This window comes from Gymnoscopelus braueri, assembly GCF_963280865.1.
Source record: "Gymnoscopelus braueri genome assembly, contig: SUPER_24_unloc_2, whole genome shotgun sequence".
NCBI lineage: Eukaryota > Metazoa > Chordata > Actinopteri > Myctophiformes > Myctophidae > Gymnoscopelus > Gymnoscopelus braueri.
In genome coordinates, this window is record NW_027660988.1 from 126,390 (window position 1) to 144,715 (window position 18,326).

Here is an 18,326-nt window from a genome sequence, read left to right on the forward strand (position 1 = left end):
TGGACTATCAGCGTGCTACAGTGCCATAAGGACAGGGACTTCTACACAGTTAACATGGCTATTCTCGTGCATTTCTCTCCCCAGTGGTTCTTAGAATGAATTGAAGCTGTTTTGTACTTTTCCCAAATTCAAGCTGTTTATTAGCACAGACACGTGCTATGGGATCTGTAGTGCCCATTGTGGTCCCATCTAAGTCACGTCTTCTGCACATCGTTTGAGTGTGCATCCGTGCAACATCCCCGGGTATGGACTAGTGCTAAATATTATTGTAAGTAGGTGGGGTGGGCTTGTCCTTCAGGATTGTTTGAAATATGTTAGTGGTCCAGAGCTCAAAAAAAGGTTGAGAACCACTGAGATTGTACTGTGTATACCCCCTCTCACCTCTCGACCTCTGTGCCCTCCAGCCCCCCCAGAGTGTTCCCCAGGAGGCCACCGCACCTTGAGGAACCCGTACCGGAGTGTGGACTTTGATTCCACGGAGATCCAGAACACGGCCATCCAGGACCTTATCTGTGACCACTCCCTCTCCCCCGGGTGGTATCGCTTCAACATCAACAACAAGCCGGCTGAGATGCCCACCAGCTGTGTGGAGGTAAGACACAACTTAGCATTTAGGCTTTTATCCAGAGCGACTTACAAGTGTAAATCGGAATAAGCAGACTAAGCATGAACATGCAGCCCTACAACCCGCCAGGCAAGTCCACTCACACTGCAACAAAAACTGGCTTAGGAAACCTGTGTGTATCTATAATGGGATATGTCCTGACATATCCCAACCCTCAACCCTTTTCATATCACGGTCCATTCTTTATTCGGCATTTGAGCCACGGACCACCATTTGATGAGATTTAGATTCTCAGACCCAAGACTTTGAATATTTCGTAGTCGTTGATGAGATTTCGTCCTCAATTCATGCTGTATTGATGTTGGTGCCATAGCATAGGAGAGATGACAGGCAAACGTTGATCAAATTATGATCTTTTCTGCTGCGTTCTCTAATTGTGTAGACTTCTCGCAAATGAAGTAATGCAGATGTTTAACAATACTTTAACTCTTGAGAGCGTGAAATTAAACCAAATGGACCCGTAAGAGTCTATTTGGTTTCATTTTACACTCTCAAGAGTTAAAGATCTACCCAGTAACGGTCCATTTGGTTACCACCTCTTCCATCATTTAGCTGGGGACCACCTGGAACCCCCTCAAGGACCACTGGTGGTCCCTGGACCACTGGTTGAGAACCACTGGGATATGTGATTGATGGACGGTGATGTATGACAGCATTTCAACTCTATGTATTACCTACATAAGCTTGTGACACATGTTTTGCATTTGGATAACTCACTTATGTATTTATTTTTGTTTTTGTCTATTGTTTATTCTTATTTTTTATTTATCATTTATTTTCTATCTCACATTCTATTGTTTATACCTAGTTTGATATCATGTATGCATGTTTGTTTGTCTGGACTTTTTCTTTGTTTTCTTTCTTCTTTGTTCTTTTTTTCTTTTTTCTTTGTCTTTTTGGAAAGGAAAATATGACAGCAATAACAATATGGGGGAGGGATGGGGAGAAAAATAAAACATGTCTTAACTGCTCTGACATGTCAACTTTGCGTGATACTAATAAAGATATTTATATAGACAAATAAAAAAACTGGCTTGGGGGGCCATGTCAACAGAAAGCATTTGTTTGAGTGACAGATTGTTTACTGATGCCAGCAACATTCAAACATATTAACCGTCGCTGTGCCAAATAGCCCTAGCTGAAACAATGGTAAACATGGACTTCTCATGGTTGTGGTAAGGATTCAAATAACTATTTTGTGCTTGAGGCGGTCATTAGCGCTCTGCCAAATAACACTAGGAGGAGAGCGCTGAATCACAATGCTTATCGCTGAGAAAAGGAGTGTGTCTCCAGCGCGTCTTTACCATAGAACTGCCTGACAGAAAGGCGAGACCTTGGTTCGAATTCGGAATAAGACAATACAAATTATGGATTTCTGTTTTTTTAATCTTTTCAATTATTCAAGTGCCCACTGATAGACAAAAGAGCATGGGATGAATGGCTTCTACTAGCAAAACAGAAAAGTGTTAGGATTTACCGTAAGTGTCTTGCTCATGGGACACTTCGACTCATAGCCGGGACCGGGAGACGAAACAGGGACCTTCTGTTTTCCATACCCATTCAGGCATGACTGCAACATTGTAACAGTCTAAATACAGTGATGGCAACAGACACAGACTCCATTAAACTGTAAACTTAAGTCTAATGGGAAGATGAGCATCTTCGCACACAAGTGGCTTTTGTTTGAAACATTCCAAAGCTGTGTTTACACGAGCGTAAATTATATGATTATTACCTGATTAGTACCTGTGTCCGGTCACATCTTGAGCTAATGGTACTTAAAGTTTAAAGAGCACACTCATTAACTTTTACCACCTGTATTAGTGCTACAGTATAGGTTTGCCAACTAGCTTTCCTATCAATGGAGCATAACATTGAAACAATATGTAATCTCTAAACTGAATCTTCATTTGAACACTTTTTTCTTTTTCTAGCAAGCATGAATTAATTGTGTTTTCGGCAGTGGTGGAATAAGTAAGTTGTTTTACTTAAGTTAAATAGCAATACCACAATGTAGAAGTACTCTGTTAAGTAAAATACCTACATTGAAAGTTTTACTTACAGTACTCATGTTGCAGATTGTTCACAGATTTCTCCAAATTTGTCAAAATTCCAAAACGGGTCATTATGGCACTTTGTGAGCTTGTAGATCTGCAATTTTTTATAAGCCGAAATATACTATAGGGCTTAAGTGATTAATGCATGTTTTGTAATAATAATGTAAACAGCAAAGTAAATAGTATCTACAGTTTTCAAACAATTATAGTCAGGTAAAAAATACAATATTTGCCTCTGAGTGTTAGTGGAGTAGTATTGAAAAAGGTGAGACCCAGGGTCCCAACTCTCTCTTCCTGGTTTCCTGCCAATCTTAACCCATTAAGACCTGAGGCCGATTCTACAAATGCCTTCTAAATCAGTAGTTCTTAAACTTTTTCGTGCCAAGGACCTCCAAATGTATACATATTTGGCCGCGGACCACCGTTTGAAAAGGTTTTGTGCCATGGACCCCCAGAAGAGAAGATTATTGAAACATTTTCAAACACTTCCAAGATTTTTCAAAAATGTTCAAAAATCGCAGATTTACAAGCGCTGCGAGCTTGTAGATCTGCTATTTTTGAACTGCCAACGCTAAAATCTAAAATGACACGGATGCATTCCCGGTTTTAATGGTGTTAACTGTGGACTCTCAATGAAGGCAGAAAAAAGGTGAGGCCAGGGTTATAAAGCATAGAAAAAGGAAAAAATCAAGTACCTCAAAACTGTATTTAAACGCACTTTCCACCGCTGGTTTCTGAGGGTACGGCGTGTCACCAAATGGTGCAGCACGGTACAACCTTGAAACAGTTAAAAACATCAAACATCTTTCTGCGTGCGGCCCGAAGAGCAGCTGATTGCCATCATGTCAGAGGCACACCGCTGTAGCGCTCATCCCCAGGCCAGGTGCAGGGTGATAATTGCACCCCTCGCTGCGGCTAATAACCGCCTGCGTCTTCTCATCTCTCCTCACGTGAACCGGTGCGGAACCCAGGCGCCGCCGTGGCTCCCTCGCTAAGAGCTCAAGAAAGAAACTCACTTCAGACCAAGGTTCTTTGAATAGCAGTGGTTCCCAAACATTTTCCTGTCAGGGACTCCTTTCTGAAAATGTTTTTTTTTAATTTATGTCGTTAAAATGTTTCTTCTTTCTTTTTTCATTTCTTTCAATTATTTAGAAAATATTGAACATTTTAAACGGTTATTTTAAAACATTTTTCTGGGGACCCCCATGAACCCTCTCCCGGACCCCACTTTGAGAAACACCGCTTTAAAGAACCATTCATTTTAATGGTTCTATAAAGAACCCCCACCCAGGGGTCTATACCTGATCCACTCCTTGTTTTATCGCAAATAGACGATGTACAAGCTCACAACGTGTTGCGTTGCACCGTGTTGTGAGCTAGTAGACTGGCTATTTTCTACGAATGCTCAAGTGCTTAACACCTTTACCGCCGGGCCCGTAGTTCTACGGGCCGTTAAATCCAACGGTTAAGCGCCGAGCCCGTAGTCCTACGGGCTGCGGTCTTTTCGCGCATGCGCGGTCCGGGTGCACTTTCGGAATTTTTTTGATCCACTTCCGTTTCCGGTTTGATGACAGGAAATAGAATTATTTGGGATCCGGTTTCGACGATCACGCCCGCTCCCATTCTACAGACGAAACTGAAACTCAATTCTCTTCCTGTAGTTTTTTCTCCTCGCATTTCACTGTTTAACGTAATCCGCTCTAACTCAAACATGGATGCCCCGTTTGACACGTGGTTTTCACTGGGAGATACAGGGAGATCTCGCGGATGTAAACAGACCGTTCACGGCTCAATCTTAAGGATTTTAACAAGATCTATGGCGACATGAAAAAAACAAAAAAACAACAAAAACACCTTGGCACTGGTGAGTACATTATGAGATTAACCTCTGGCGGTGGATGTGTTAAATGCTAAAAGTGTCTCAAAGAAAGATTTTAAAATGTAAAACATTTTTTTTAAGGAACCATTTCTGGTTTCTCAAAGAACTTTGACCCCCCCCCAAAAAATAGGCAAATATTGTACTTTTACTCCACTACAATTATTTGAAAACAAAATGTTGATTATTATTACAAAACATAACAATAGTAATTTTTTTATTCCGGACTTTTACTTGTAACAGAGTACTTCTACATTGCAGCATTGATACTTTTACATAAGTAAAAACATTTGAGTACTTTTTCCACCACTGCATCTAGCCTTTCATAGAACCATTTTATGAACCATTGTTTCTCTGGTGTGCAGATGAACCGCTGCGGAACCCAGGCGCCCGTGTGGCTGTCGCTAAGAGACGGCTCCCTGCCACGTCCCGGCGAGATGCGGCAGCTCTCGGCGTGCGCCACGTGGCAGTTCTTCCACGGCAGCGCCAAGGACTGCTGTCTGTTCCGCATCCCCATCACTGTGCGCAACTGTGGGGAGTTCCTCATCTACTACCTGCAACCCACCCAGGGCTGCATGGGCTACTGCGCTAAAGGTAGGCTGCTGGGCAACTGCTACTGAAAATGTCTAAGTGGGAGTACAGAAAGTAGGGATGTCCGATAGTGACTTTATTGCCGATATCCGATATTCTGACATTGTCCAACTCCTAATTTATTATTCATTTATAGATATCAACCGATACCGATATATGCGGGCTTTTTCACCAAAAGTAAACTAATTGTCGGTAACAACGAGCGTCAGCTGGTCACAGACACACACCTGCCCTCTGCAGTGCTCTAATTTGAAAGTGACTGGAGTCTGTCTCATTTCTCTCCGAAAGCCCTTGAATATGATGGAATATGATTAAGGATTACTGTGATTATGGTAAGCTCACATTTCATATCACCCACACCATACAGTAAGAACTCCTGTAACTCATTAAAACATTTTTTTTTAAACGATACCGATATTTTCGGATTTTCAATTTTTATGCTAGTATCGTCCGATGATATCGATTTTCTAACAGAAAGTATTTTATATTATATACTAGACGGGCGCCAGCCTACTCCGGGCCATGTATGCAACATCCTGTTATCTGATGTACTCGTAATGAATAAATGCCAAGGATTTGGCTGTGTATCTAGTCTCGCGTGGCCAGACTGTTACCTCCCACAATTTTCAAATGTTTTCGGTCATACAGTCTGGGACTCGGAAGCTCTGATCATGATTAGAATACAAACCGGATATGAAGCCTCCTCTCCACTTCCGTTTCGTCTTTACAGTCGCGCAAATTTATCCTAATATAAATACAAATCATCTAAGTATATTTAGCTTGCTGCTTAGCAGAAATGGAAATAATAATAAAATGTAAAGATATTTTAAAATATATTTTCGTGAACGGAAGTGCCAGCTTCCTCTCTCGGATTTCGGGAGTTGTAGTTCCAGACTCTATATAGCATTCAGAGATTGTGGAATAGTTGTCTGGCTACACGAGACTACTGTGTATCCCTCCTTTTGCTGTGTACCCTCCTCAAGCAGCAAGCAATAAAGAATAAAATGCAAGAAAAAACTTGGCTAACTAACAGCAGTGCATCATGGGTGAATGCTCTGATGGAATCTGAGTCGCCCCTGAAGAAGGTATCCACTCTGAACAGGAGGTCCTGCTGTATTCACTATCCACTTTAACACTGCTACTCACTGCTGTATTCATTGTGTCCATATTCACTGTGCTACTCACTGCTGTATTCACTGTCCACTTTAACACTGCTACTTACTGCTGTATTCACTGTGTCCTCATTCACTCTGTGCAGGAGAGGCTATTTTCTTGTTATCAATAGTTGACCTTTTTTGCCCTGGGCTTTGAGCATCAAATTACTCCGCATGCCAGGGATTACAGATCTAACATATGGCACTGTGTTGAGATTTGACAATGATAGAGTACACTTTGAGTCACAGCAGACACAGTGAGACACACATACACACGCACGCATGCACGCACGCACATGCACACACACAGACTACAATTGTCCTGAAAAATTGAGCATGAGGGTGTGTTCTGTACAATATGCACATGGTATCTGCAAGAGTGTGACAGACTCTACTGATATCATGTAATGCATGTATGTATGCATGTATTTATTCTTTGTTCAGAAGAGCAGAGTTTCAAGCTCTTGTTTCCAGGTTGATGGAACTGATATATGAATCCTCACATTTCTTTGCAGTTTCACCAGAATTTGGACCAAAACTCTGTCCTCCGGGTGAAGTGGAGATCAATGGGCGATGCAAAGGTGAAAGAATAAACCACTTAAAACCCTTTACACTTCATTAATCAGGGTCTGTTACGGTCTCCACACAATAATACAAAAAACAATGGCTCAAATTGGAGACCCCAACATAAAATGGACACCAAACGATTTGGGTGTCTGTGTAACACCAATACAACTTATATTCCATGTATTATTCATTCACTATTATTACTATTATTTCAGTTTTGTTCTTATATGCCTGCATGTATTCTGAAATGGTTCATTATAAGTACACCTTGTTATGAGTATGTGTGAATGGAGTGTCCTGGCAGAGAGAGTAAACAGGGCTGATAAGAGGGCACGTGCTTTGTGTTCACATGGGAATGAGAACTGCTTAGCCAAAATACAGTATCAGGTCCATTTGATTAGATTTTGTTGCTGTCAGGTGGAACCTTGTATGTCCAAAACCGTTCCTTTCTTCTTATTTTAAAAACGTCTTCTAATAGTGAAAACAGCCGATCTACAAGCTGTGTGCTGTGAGCTTGTAGACCTGCTATTTTCACTACTTTAGTGCCACACTCTTGTATGATGAAGTAGTGCAAAAGGGTTTACAAGGTACAAGGTTTCTTCCCGACAACAACGATTGGTATCCTCTGGGGTTGGATTTGTATGCTTTTGGACCTGCATGCAGTTTCCTCCCAACACATTTTTAAATGTATTGTGTTTACTCAAAGGGATAGTTCACCCAAAAAAGTATGATTTGTTTTTGTTTTTGTCACATTCCTAATAATTTGATGACCGGCGGAAAGATGCTAATGTCTCTGGTAGGAGACTCAAAGTTGACACTTTGAGTCTCTTACCGGAGCCGCCACCGGTCATCAAATTATTGGTTTAGGAATACAAAATCTCCGTGAATTCCATGGGGTGTATAATTGATAGGAAAAAAAGTCATTTCGGGGGTGAACTATCCCTTTAAGAGCTGGAGAGACGGGGAGACCCCTGTTACAGAACAAACACTCAAATGTAAAGATTACTATCAGAATAAAGAGCTTTAACATTTTTAAAAATAAACTTTTTGTAAAAAAGAAAGAGGAAAAAAATCACTTACATTGTCAATAAAGTGATTATTTCTTTCTTTCTGCTTCTTCATCACCATCCTCGTGTTCCTATATCCAGCGAGCCTCCCGGCTCTCCCCAGCAGACCCGTCATCACCCCGGAGCTCCTCGGCAGCAGCGTCCACCTGAGGTGCTCCTTCGTCGGGGTCAGCTCCCCCTCTTCGTCCGGCCCAGACCACCAGGCCACCGTGGTGGGCTACCGGGTGGTGTGGGCCAGACACATCGGACACAGCATGAAGGCTGAGGTCAGGCAGGAGTCCACGACGAAGACCTTCTCCATGGTGGAGATGGACGGAGTCCACTTCAGACTGGGAGAGACGGTAACGATTATTGATAAGGCTGTTATAGTGCAGTGGTTCTCAAACGTTTTTTTTTACACGTCAAAGGACCCCCGAATTGATACACATCGACCGCCCGTTTGAAATTGTTTTCTGTCAGGAACCCCCATAAGAGAAGATTTTAGTCTGCCTGACATTTTGCTGGGGACCCCCTAGAACCCCCCTCAGTGCTTTATCTGTATCGCTCTTGCTAGTATTATTACTAATGCTCAGGGTTCGATTTGCAAAAGAAAACAGAGACATCGAACATATTGTGAAAATAGCCGATCTTACAAGCTTTCCTGAAAGATAATACCCTTTGTCCAGTCCCGCCCCTCTGCGCACCCATTGGTTGCTGTTGCTTGGTTGGATAAAAATCCTCTCTCTCCATCCACTTTCCATTTAAAAATGTTGTTTTTCATTTGCCTCATATTGATATTGTATGTATGTATGTATTCAATTCTTATTTTAAACTTGGCCTCAGTGAAAAGCAACATCTCGGGTGCAGTATAGTGATTGAACAATAATGTTTTCTTTCCAAAAACTGGGTATATATTTTAAATATATATATACGTATGTTTTAAAATAACAAATTCAGCATAAACAACTAGATGGAGGCGGGACAAGGCGGAAGGAGCCTACTGGTTGGTCAGTCAGGGACCAATCAGAAGGCTGAAAAAGGGTCCATTGCATTTTCTGCTGCATGTCTGTGCTGCAAAAAAAAAGTTCTACTCAATCAAACCACATGTGATCCAATGGACAGTATATGAAGTAATGAGAGCCAGGCTCACTGTGAGGGAAAGGCATGCTGAACGAGGTTGACCCCGCTCGTGTGCAGGTGAGGACGGGGTTAAACGATGGATCATGGTGACCTGTCTAAGGCACGGTTCAGCCGAGAGAGAGAGAGAGAGATGTGAAATCAGATCCAGCCTAGACAAGCCTCACTCTCTCCCCTCCACATGCTTTCTATTTAAATGGATTCTTAGTCATTTAAATTGTGCTATGGCATGGCATGGTATAGGGCTGCACAAAATCAAGTACCTTATTCTGACTAAATACCTCCATTACTCGATATTGTGATTGTGATTATTGTACTGTAACAATTATATTGATTTTCCTTTACCAGTTTTCTAAATGTTAACAAAAATGATGAAAATAGCTGATCTTCAAGCTCACAATGCGTCATATTGTGATGGGTGGTGAGCTTGTAGATTGTAGTAAATTTTTCCCCATTTTTTACACTTATATCATTATGATATAACAACTTTAATAATTATACAGTAATAATACGGGGTCTAATGCTGTGGCAGAATAGCTGATCTACAGTACTAGCTCACACCGCATTGTGATGCTTTTAGATCATTTTCACTACTGTTGAACATGTTTTAAAGTATAACATGGGGCTTAATCACTTAAACCCTATATATACCTTGTTGATCAGGGTCCCCCAAGGCTTTATACAGTACTAGGTCCACTCCTTTTTTTCTCCCCTCTACACCAAATATCGTTTCTGAAAATGGCCGATCTACACTCTCTCTGTGTGTGTGTGTGTGTGTGTGTGTGTGTGTGTGTGTGTGTGTGTGTGTGTGTGTGTGTGTGTGTGTGTGTGTGTGTGTGTGTGTGTGTGTGTGTGTGTGTGTGTGTGTGTGTGTGTGTGTGTGTGTGTGTGTGTGTGTGTGTGTGTGTGTCATTATTCACTTATCCCTCCTGGCCGTGGTGGAACTTTAGCTGCCTTTACTCAAGAGCACCTTGACGCTTGGCTGCACACACAGCTTAACCTCTTAAAGATAGTGTTTTTTGATTGATTGAATATTTTATTGGGCAAAAAATGTAAACAGCACAATTAAATTTATAATACTTCTAAAAGGTCCGTCCAAAAAAGTTTGGTAATCAGTGTAAGTGATATTTTTTGTTTAAAAAGTTAAAACTCTATATTCTAATAGTAAACCCTAACCCTACTATAGAGTGTTTTGGTCAGTCAGTAACAGGTCTTTAATAAACAGATCGGGTCGGGATACCAATGTCACCCAATCAGAAGAGAGAACCCACTAATCACCTTCAATCTTATACTGTTCCATTACCAATTTTGTCTGCACAAAATGTGTCTCCCAATTCCACTTGTTTGTCCAGTATCCTGTATGAGTTCTCTCTCCTGATTGGATGAATTGAGTATCCTGACGTGAAAATCGATTTTCTGTTCACTAAAGAGCCGGAGAGAGCAGGAGACCCCTGTTACTGAACAAACACTCTATAACATTGATTACTATCACAACAGTACAGTATTTACACTTATAACCAAAAATATCACTTATAGCAGTGGTTCTCAAACCTTTTCATGTCAAGGACCCCCAAAATGATATGTGTTTGGCCGCAGACCCCCATCTCAGATATTTTGTTCCAGGGACCCCCAGAAGCAAAAATTTGTGTTACAAATGTTCACTTAAATATTTGGTTTGGTAGGTTTGCACAGATTTTCACGATTTTTCAAGCTCTTGGCGCCGCACTCGGTGCCGCGCAATGAGCTTGTAGATCTGCAATTTTTGAATAGTCAAAGTATAAAAGTGGTATGTTAAAGTGGTTCAAATTATTGTGATGCTATATTAACACATTTTGCTAGGAACCCCTTGGAACTCCACCAAGGACCCCTGGGGGTCCCCGGACCCCAATTTGAGAACCAATGACTTATAGTACAACTTTAAGCCCTTTTGTGACCCAAGTCCTCTGGTGATATCCTATAGTTGGTCTTACAAAATGTTTACACGTATAGTGACATGCTCAAAATCCTGACTCCAGGGGTGAAGTGGTTAACACATAAAGACAGCTCCTGCTTTATCATGGAACTCTTTTTTTGGACGTTGCCCGGGCAACCAGGAGAGCTTATTATCCCTCCAAACGCGGAGCGTATGTGACAACTCTGGTGATGTCATCGCCCTCCGCACCGCACCACCGCACCACTGCCATGTCTCCAATCCTCCGTCCAGCTGTGAGAGGCCGAGCGCTCACTCATCGCCATATTTGGACACGTATGTTGTCTGGGACACGTTAAGCTCTGCCCCCCCTCCTTCAACTTAAACCCCAGTAGTCTTAGATAACTGGACTTGAGTTACTACATGTACTTTGTCCACTTTTTTCCCGTCAAAAATAGCCGATCTACAAGCTCACAATGTGTCGCATTGCGACGCATTGTGAGCTTGTAGATCTGCAATTTTGTGGCTACTGTTCTCCCCACGAAATGATGGACACTGGGGTTCAAGTGATTCAGTACAAATTTGTGGTGCTTTTTACTTGACTTGAGTATGAGTATTTTTCAATGCATTATGCTTCTATACATGCAGGAGAAGAGAGAAGCATCCTCAGCATTAGGCAATCAGTGGTAGAAAGTAACTAAGTACATGTACTCAAGTACTGTACTTAGGTACAATTTTAAAGACTTTTACTTTGAGTCGAGTGTTTCCATTTTTTGGTACTTTATGTTTCTGCTCCACTACATCTCAGAGGCAAATACTGTACTCGACTACTACAGTTATTCAAAATCTTTAATAATTACAAGACATAGGCTACATTAACCACTTAAGCGACACGTTGTTTAGATCGGCTTTTTTCGAATAGACAAAGTAATACAACAGGGCTTAATTGGTTAATGCATGTTATGTAATAATATCTATGTAATCTAAATCTGCAAAGTAACTTGGAAGTTTTCAAATAATTGTATTGTAGTGAAAAGTAAACGTTTGCCTCTGACATGTAGTGGAGTATAGAAGTATAATGTTTTGAAAAAAGGGCATGCTCAAGTAAAGTCAAAAGTAGCTCAAAGTCGTACTTAAGTACAGTACTCAAGTACATGTACTTAGTTACTTTCCACCACTGCTCTGGGGGCCCATGTTTCACACATGCTTATGTCACAGCTGTGCCGGAGTCAAAGGTGACAGCTTTCTGTGCGTTGCTCGTGCTCTCAGCACAGTGCAGGGGGGGAGTTGTCCATGTGTTATGTCTGGAGCGCCACGCGCTCTTAATGTTTGGATCCAATTCACCAATACGTCATCGGCCATATTGTCATCGCTGTCGGGTGGAAACCTTATATGTCAAAAAAGGAGATGGGGGGGAAAAATAACCTGTGTTCCGATGGATCCAATGTAGTTATTATTTAGTCACAAGCTCTTATTAAAACTTTGCATTGTTTCAATTTGTATAAAAGCTAAAGACACACTTTCACTTTCACTATACAAAAATAGCAAAAACTGCAGATCTACAAGCTTCTACAGAAAGCTCAACTGTTTCATGCTACTCTTATACCTTAATTTGCGATAAACATTTAAAGTAGAAATATGGAGATACAAGGTTTTCTGCCTGACAGCAGCAAGTGTGTAGGAGCACGACATGCTGAAAAGTTTGGATCAATTCACCCATATGTCATCGGAAATACTCCAGTAAAGTTTTAAATCCCTTCAAAAAACTCACCTTTATAAAGCTGCTTTTAACACGCAGCTCTCTTAGTTTGAATGTATTTCTTGTTTTACGTTTTTTTCATGCTTGTTTTGTGTTGTGGATTCTTCTGTCAAGCACTTTGTGACATTGTTCTTAAAAAGTGCTATACAAATGAACCTTATTATTTGTTGCTTTAAATCGTGATATACTTTATATTGGTGGTTTTCAAAGTGGGGTCCGGGGACCCCCAGTGGTCCTTTCCGTGGTTCCAGGGCATCCCCGGCTAAATGATTGATAAGAAACAAATGTACCCCTATGGGTCTGTAACTCTGACAGTGTACAAATGGAACCATGTGCACCCTTGTGGTTCTGTAACTCTGAGAGTGTACAAATGGAACCAAGTGGACCCTTGTGGTTCTGTAACTCTGAGAGTGTACAAATGGAACCAAGTGGACCCTTGTGGTTCTGTAACTCTGAGAGTGTACAAATGGAACCATGTGCACCCTTGTGGTTCTGTAACTCTGAGAGTGTACAAATGGAACCAAGTGGACCCTTGTGGTTCTGTAACTCTGAGAGTGTACAAATGGCACCAAGTGGACCCTTGTGGTTCTGTAACTCTGAGAGTGTACAAATGGAACCAAGTGGACCCTTGTGGTTCTGTAACTCTGAGAGTGTACAAATGGAACCAAGTGGACCCTTGTGGTTCTGTAACTCTGAGAGTGTACACATGGAACCAAGTGGACCCTTAATTTCAAGTGGTCCTTGAAATTAAAACATTTCAGCATGATGATTATGTTACTGATCATGACTCAGCTGTTCTATTGAGTAGCTGTGATGTGGTTCAGGCTGCTATCTGGGACTTATTTCAAACTTGATTTTTGAGTGAGGCCTTGTCTGTTTGTTTATGTAATTATTGTCAAAAATACACATCAAACCACTGAAATCATTTGTGTTTACAGTTTTCCTGCAGTGTGTCAACGTTCAGAGCCAACTACAGTCAAGTACAATCTGTTCCACGAGAGAGTGAGAGCTTCTATGCTGGCCTCAAGGTAATAAAAACAAGATTCAAATCTCAGTACTGTATCATAGTAGCACGTTATTATGATTTATAATTCATTAATTTATATATACAATAACTGTTCCATTTATTTGTCTTGTTAAATTAAGCTTAACATAGCTATATATTCTGATAGTAATCATTACTAAAGAGTGTTTGCTCAGTAGCAGGGGTCTCCCCATCTCTCTAGCTCTCTAGCTAAACTGAAAATGAATGTTCAGATTGGGGACCAATTTCATCCAGTCAGGATAGAGAGAACTCGTACAGTATACGGGATAAACAAGTGAACTTGGAAGCGATTAAACAAAGAAATGAGCGGACAAAACTATCATACTGATAAATGGGTTGTCAACAATACGGCACCAAATTAAAAGTCCTCAAATGTTTCCAAAGTATAAGATAGGGCTTACGTGGTTAATGCATGTTTTGTATTCATAATCTAAATCCATAAATAATATAACTTGTAACTCAAGTTTTTAAATTATTGTAGTGGAGTAAAAAGTACAACATTTGCCTGTAGATGTAGTGAAGTAGAAGTATAAAGTATATTAAAAAATAAAATAATACTCAACTAAAGTACACGCACCTTAAAATTGTACTAATTCTTCTGTTCTCCTGCGTGTAGTTCTCTCCTGATGTTCTCCACATAGCAGAGAACAGCAAGGAACACGAGGTGACCATCTACAGCACCGTCCCCATCCCATGCCACGGACCACAGCTTGAACACCAGTGTGGCGTTCCCCTGTCTCTCAGCGTCAACGACCCAGGTCAGATCAACATGGGTTTCTCACAACATTGATTCTCAGCCTTGTTACACTCTTAGAGTTGAATAAGTGGATTTTACAGATTGTTCCAGTATAGTTTAGTTAATTGATTCTTAACCTTTTTAAATTCAAGGACCCCCCAGTTTGATAGGCATTAGACCACAGACCCTGATTTGATTAAAACAAATATATATAATCTTCTTCGGGACCCAAATCTAGACTGTAACAATCCTTAGTGTTAATTTAACTTTGAGAGTGTTCAAATGGAACAGGGTCCATTTGATTCCATTTGAACACTCTCAGAGTTACAGACCCTTGCGGGTCAATTTGGACCCCTGGTGGTCCCCGGACCCAATGTTGAGAACCAGTGTTCTATAATATCCACTTGTTTTCAGTATCCTGTGAGGCCATGTGCAAATTATGGGCATTACTTGCGGTTGTACTCACTCAATTCATTTGAGTGATCCGCGTCAGTCAATAATGACAATAATGTGGGAACAAAACTGACAGAAATCAAAAGGGTAACCTTCCACGATTGGTGGATTGTGAAGGTGACGTTAAAAAGTGTCCGCGTATCACAACAACACAATGGGTTCTATCATTTCATTTTATTAATTTATTTAGCACAAATAAGTAAAAACAATACAAAAAAACAGTACACAAAATATAAAAAGGAAAAGTGCCAGGAGGAGGCAAGATATACTCTATGTATAACGCAATAAAAACATTAATAGAATATGATTTGCCAACAACAAGTTAGCCAACAAAGTTGGCACGCATGATTATAGTATTACAAATGGCATGATTGCAGTATAAAAATAAAAATCTACAACTAAGTTGAAATACATGATTATAAACAATGACAGCTGTGGAGTCAGACAGCGCGCTGTTTATGTTGCAGGAGGATGCTCCTGTATGCAGCTGCAGTTCTGTGGAAGGTTATTAATCCATTAAGACCTAAGGCCGTTTTTTGAAAAAAAGTTTATATATATATTTTGTTCCAGGGACCTTCAGAAGCAAAGATTTGAGTTACAAATGTTCGCTTTAAAAAATATATATTCAAAGATTTGCACACATTTTCAAGATAAAAAAAAAATACAAGCTCATAGCACGGCACCGAGTGCCGCGCAATGAGCCTGCAGATCTGCTATTTTTGAATAGCCAAATAAGTTTAAAATAGCACAGATGCGGTCCCGGTCTTAATGGGTTAATGTAAGCAGGATTACAATTTATCCTACATGTTTACTGCAGTTCTCCCTCCACACAGCTGATTCAAATTAACGATCAAAGCGTTCTTATCAAGCCCCGATGTCACTCAACAAGCATTGTTTAATCCCCTGTGCGGAGATTCCGGTGTCACAACAGAAACAGCAGTAATAATAAACCACAGGACAGGAGTTTGGCTACAGCTAAGAGCCAAGCATCCAGAGCCGAACCAAAACAAATAAGAATACAAAATTAACCCATTAATACCGGGAAAGCGTCTGTGTCATTTATACATAATTTTGCATCACAATCTTTTTAACCACTTAAACCATTATTTTGTACTTTAGCTATTAAAAAAATAGCAGATGTACAAGCTCATAGCACATCACTTCGTGCCGCGCTATGAGCTTGTAGATCTGCTATTTTTGAAAGATCTTGGAACATTTTGTGCAAATCTTTTTAATATCATTTCCTTTCCTTTTCTTTTTTCTTTTTTTAAAGATAGTTTTGGGTCTTTTTCTGCCTTTATTGATAGTACAGGAGATAGACAGGAAACAGGGAGAGAGATACGCAGCAAAGGTCGTCGGGTTGGGGAGTTGAACCTGCGACACGCTGTCAGGCATTAGAGCCTATATGTGGCATGCACTTGGACCGCTAGGCCAGCGGGCGCCCCAATATAATACTTTTTAAAGCAGTTTTTTTACTAAAATCTTTGCTACTGGGGTCCGCGACCAAATACATATCATTTTGGGGATCCTTGACATGAAAAAGTTTGAGCACCACTGATATAGCAACATAAGGTTTTTTAGAAAACTGTTAGGATTTAGAAGACATTTTGTAGAATCGGCCTCAGGTCCTAATGGCTTAAATAAAGAATAAAACACTAGAGACCATGGGATCACACAGGGTAGACGATGTGCTAATGATGTGTTTGGCCTCTTCCAGACGGCCTGGGTCACGAGGCCCCCAACGTGGCGCTGTCTTCCTGCCAGGCGGCGCTGGAACCCGCGCCCTGCCAGGGCGGCCGCTGCGCCAGCGACACCGTGCTGCTCACCGCCGTCACCGACTTCACCCGCGACGGGAACCGGCCCAGCCTGCTCAACGCTCTGCCCGGCCCCGGGGCCCCGCGCCTCTGGAGGAACTACGTCCCCTCTCCCCTCAAAGTGAGAAGTACTCAGTAGAGTACTCAGTAGAGTGCTGAGTTAAATAATAACCTTATTGCGGCTGTATTCTAGGCCAGTGGTTCTCAAACTGTGGGTCGGGAATAATAGCCTGGTTCCAGACCATAGACCCCGCCCACTTTATGAGTGGGCTGCCCCTCTTGGTCTGGTGTTGTAATGTGATTTATTCGGTACAAAAAGTACCGTCCAATGAGAGTCGGAGGTCGGAGGTGGGGATCCCTTGTGATTGGTTTAGGAAAATTCTAAACCAATTCTAACTGGTATGGGAAATTCTAATCCCCTCCCCCTAATGGCCTACACTGGAGCCAATGTCAGACTGAAGCTCCACGCAGCTTCAGTCTGAGAATCAGGCTAGGTTGGGAACCCTCCGTGCAGGTTTCACCGCAGCCTGTAGCTTTTGGCTCTTCCTCACGGAAGAGGTGGTTTGGGCTGCCAACCCTCTCCACCCCGGGTCGCCGTCACTCCGGCCGTCCTCTAATAATTGTAGCAGAGTAAAGACTACAATATTTGCCTCTGAAATGCAGCTGAGTAGGATTAGTATAAAACAAGTATAAAACATACATATACTCAAGTAAAGTAAAAGTACATTGAGTAAATGCACTTAGTTACGGTACTTTTCACCACTGAGTGCCAGGGATGCAGGGGGGCCTCAGCTGGGGGATTTCATGTTTTTAAAGGCTGTATAAATGCTTTGTAAGCTCCATCTGTTTTTCAAATTTTACATCATCAGTTGTATCAACGTTTTCATTCGGCAGAATCCGTAGATTACATCTCAATCCATCTAAACTAGTGATTCTCAAAAGAAATAAAATCAAGGATCTGATGTTTGATATACGTCAAACCACAGACCCCCATTTGATATTTTCCCCCTTTTTTTTTAAATCTCTGGGACCCCAGTCCCAGATAAGAGGTCCTCAGTGTTCATTTAACTCTGAGAAAGTACAAATGGAACCAAATGGACCATTAAGGGTCCATTTGGTTCCATTTGTACTCTCTCAGAGTTACAGACCCGTAAGGGTCCATTTGGACCCCGGCTGGTCGCCGGGCCCAACGTTGACAAACAGTTATACCTAAACAAGCGTCAATCAGTCTTGCATCCAAACCATCAATTACCTTCCATAAGCACGATACGATGTAAGGCCCCACCCAGACAGGCTGTCTCTCAGCCGCCTGTCTCTCTCTCTCTCTGTCTGTGTTATGTGCTCACATCAAAGTCCTCACAGGGTCACAGGAGGGAGCGCGGTGTTGACCTCTTGCTCTTTTTACCTCCCTCTCTCAGGTCACGGTGCAGGACGTTCCCACTTCCATCTGTTACTCTCTGACCGACCCGCACATCATCACGCTGGACGGCAGGTACGTCCAGCGTTGCGAGACGTTGTGAGCTTGTAGATCAGCTTTTTTTCAGTGTTTGCCTCTTT

At 41.6% G+C, this 18,326-nt stretch overlaps 1 protein-coding gene across 1 annotated transcript in view; it reads left to right on the forward strand.

The window, feature by feature from the left end:
* The window catches only part of LOC308080987 (von Willebrand factor D and EGF domain-containing protein-like), a gene marked incomplete at both ends in the record, with an annotated part of 406,904 nt that overhangs the window by 16,570 nt on the left and 372,008 nt on the right, over positions 1 to 18,326 (forward strand). Inside the window, 8 exon segments of the mRNA XM_080457391.1 lie at positions 405 to 592; positions 4,924 to 5,152; positions 6,819 to 6,884; positions 8,019 to 8,278; positions 13,660 to 13,749; positions 14,383 to 14,524; positions 16,673 to 16,890; positions 18,188 to 18,261. Coding sequence (XP_080313517.1) covers positions 405 to 592; positions 4,924 to 5,152; positions 6,819 to 6,884; positions 8,019 to 8,278; positions 13,660 to 13,749; positions 14,383 to 14,524; positions 16,673 to 16,890; positions 18,188 to 18,261 — 1,267 coding nt within the window.